General features: G+C 55.2%; 1 protein-coding gene across 1 annotated transcript; it reads left to right on the top strand.

The window, feature by feature from the left end:
* The first annotated feature begins 1,811 nt into the window (after positions 1–1,811).
* On the top strand, positions 1,812–2,363 carry LOC136469649 (secreted RxLR effector protein 161-like). The gene has a single exon (XM_066467759.1). The coding sequence runs from the start codon at positions 1,812–1,814 to the stop codon at positions 2,361–2,363; it is 552 nt and encodes a 183-aa protein (XP_066323856.1).
* Positions 2,364–3,232: the final 869 nt, after the last annotated feature.

The following is a 3,232-nucleotide window of genomic DNA, read 5'->3' as shown; positions in this document are numbered from 1 at the left end:
GGTTCTGGGGTGAGGCGGTGACCACGGCGGTGTTCATCCTCAACCGCGCGCCCACCAAGGCTCTAAAGGGAAAGACGTCGTTCGAAGCTTGGTATGGGCGCAAGCCAAGCATGTCCTTCCTCTGGACATTCGGCTGCATCGGCCATATCAGGAAGACAAAGGCGGTCCTCACCAAGTTAGAGGGCAGGAGCACACCAATGGTACTCCTGGGCTACGCGGAAGATACCAAGGTGTACCGGCTCTACGACCCACGCAGAGGCAAGGTGTTTGTCTCGCACGACATCATGTTCGACGAGAAGACGGCTGGAGACTAAGACAGTCCTGGCACAGGGGAAGCTGGTGGCTTCACCAGCACCTTCGTCGTCGAGTACTTGGTCATCCATGGTGGTGGAGATGCTGGAGAGGTGTCGAGCACTACTGGAGCGGTGCCAAGCACTCTGGGAGGGGTGTCGAGCACTCTAGGAGTGGTGCCGAGCGGTCGTACAGTGGTGCCGGCCACTCCAGGACGGGTGTCGAATGCTCTCGTAGCGGAGCCGAGAGGTCTTGCAGTGGTGCCGATCACTCTAAGACTGGTGCTGAGCACTCCTGCAGTGGTGCAAACCACTCTAGGAGTGGTGACGAGCAGTCCAGGAGTAGTGCCGAGCACTGCAGCTGGGGTGCCGAGCACTCCAGGTGCTATGCCGACCACTCCGGTGGAATAGGGGACTCCATCGACCCCGATCGAGTTTGCCTCACCTCCAAGCGACATCACTGAATTCGTGGATGCCTTCCACGATGGTGAGGAGGTGCAATTCCATAGGCTGGACGACATCGGCGGTGGCACAAGGCCCTCAAGCCTGGCAGGTCGGCTACTCGATGACCTAGAGCTGCTTCTCATCAGTGCAGAGGAACCACCCACGTTTGCACTGGCCGAGCGTGATGAAAATTGGTGACGGACGATGTTGGAGGAGATGAAGACGATCGATGAAAACAAGACTTTGGAGCTCATCGATCAACCTCCAAGATGCTGTCCGATCTGCCTAAAGTGGGTATACAAGATCAAGTGGGACAAGCGTGGTGCCATTATCAAGCACAAGGCGCGCCTCATTTTTCTAAAGCTTTGTCCAGCGCGAGGGCATCGACTTCGAGGAAGTCTTTGCACTGGTAGCGCACATGGAGTATGTTCGACTGCTTTTGGCTTTGGCAACAGCAAAGGACTGGCGCGTCCATCACCTAGACATAAAATCAGCCTTCCTCAACAACGAGCTAGCGGAGACAGTCTTCATCAGGCAACCTCCGAGTTTTGCCATCAAGGGAGTGGAGCACAGGGTGCTCCGACTGCGTAAGACGCTCTATGGGCTGCGGCAGGCACCACGAGCGTGGAACGCTAAGCTTGACGCCACGCTGGGCGAGCTTGGGTTCAAGCAGTGCGCAACCAAGCACGCGCTCTACACGCGGTGACGGGAGAAGAAGGAGCTTGTTGTCGGCGTGTATGTGGATGACTTGATCTTCACCGGCTCGCGTGCAGAGGACATCGATAGCTTCAAGCACGAGATGGCGGCTCATTTTTGAATGAGCGATCTCGGCGCACTCTCCTACTACCTCGGTATCGAGGTGAGATAGGGGAAGGAGGCACCCACTCTTGGTCAGAGCGCGTATGCCTCGAAGCTGTTAGAGCGGAGCGACATGGTTGAGTGCAAGCCGTGCGTGACTTCGATGGAGGAGCGGCGAAGGTAGATGCAACACTCTATTGGAGCATCATCGGCGGTCTGCGCTACCTAGTCCAGACGAGGCCGGACATTGCATTCGTCGTGGGCTACGTCAGTCGCTTTATGGAGGATCCCCGAGAGGATCACTGGACCGTGGTGAAGCGGCTGCTGCGCTACGGCAAGAGGATGGTGGATCAGGTGATCGTCTTCTCCAAGATTGGCAGAAGTGGGCTGCAGCTCACTATGTTCAGCGATGCAGACGTGGTGGGGGATATCGACAGACGGCGGAGCACCTCTGGAGTGCTCGTCTTCCTCGGGTCGGCTCCAATCTCATGGTTGTCGCTGAAACAGAAGGTGGTGACGCTTTCCACGTGCGAGGCAGAGTACGTGGCGGCAGCCACAGCGACGTGCCAAGCTGTGTGGCTGGGCCGGCTGCTGAATGAGCTGACCGGTGTAGAAGCTCGCCCACCAGCACTGATGGTGGACAATCAGCTCGTCATCGCCCTCGCGAAGAATCCGGTTCTCCACGATCGGAGCAAGCACATCGACGTCAAGTTCTACTTCCTCAGGAACTGTGTCGATAGAGGGCAGATCGTCATCGAGTTCGACGAAACTGGTCGGCAACTCGCGGACGCCCCACCAAGCCGCTCGACCGTCTTCGGTTCACGGAGCTAAAGAAGATGATCGGCATGGCAGAGGTTCTAGAGTTAGCAGCAGGATTAGGGAAAGAATTGTTAAGTAATCTGCTGCTCTCCTCTGTACGACGCGGCAGGGGCAGGCGCCGAAAGGGCTGCCCTGCTGCTGCACTATAGCCGTTGCAGGGGTAGACGTCGAAAGACTCACCTGCCGCACTGTAGCTACAGCAGGGGCAGGCGCAAAAATCAGCCATGTTGTCACATCTTGTCACTGTAGCAGCACGACAGCCTAACATGTCTGTGCACTAGGATTAGATAGGTAGAGTTGCATATATAGCTTCCCACTGTAACTCAGTAAAGTGAGCGAGTTCGGTTTTGCCATCCCCTCTGCATGTTGTGCGCAAGCAACCAAAATGCTTGTTCAGTAGTGCACCCCAAAAGGCATACTTCAAAACGCCCTTTTATGCACATATATACATGCTTTATATATTATCATTTCAATGGCTGAGGTGCGCATGGCCCATGGCAGTTAGCTAGCTTGCTTCAGTGATGAACATGTCCCAGCATGAGGCCAGGTACTCAGAGTATGCAATGTCCTTTTGTTTCTCAAGGGACAAAAGAAAAACCTAATCTGACCTGCCGAAAGTAGAGAAGAGGGCAAACCACATCTTGCATATTCCTCCCATGGTTGAACTGGAATCACACATCAAATTAACACACGGCGTCAGACCACAATGCTTGTTACTGGTACACGAACCGAATGCCTCTGTAGTTTGTAGGACTTGGTGCCATCGGCGTGTTGTGGCTTAGGGAATATTTTGTTGCCGGTGGCGGGGTTTCCACTTTTTTTCAGACGCAAGCAGCACAGGCGCACAGCTCATCTCGTCAAGATTCAGCAATTACCTTCCG

The sequence above is a fragment of the Miscanthus floridulus genome, chromosome 8 (assembly GCF_019320115.1).
Source record: "Miscanthus floridulus cultivar M001 chromosome 8, ASM1932011v1, whole genome shotgun sequence".
Taxonomy (NCBI): domain Eukaryota; kingdom Viridiplantae; phylum Streptophyta; class Magnoliopsida; order Poales; family Poaceae; genus Miscanthus; species Miscanthus floridulus.
The sequence above is the reverse complement of the archived record's forward strand: the minus strand, read 5'-3'. Positions and strand labels throughout refer to the sequence as shown.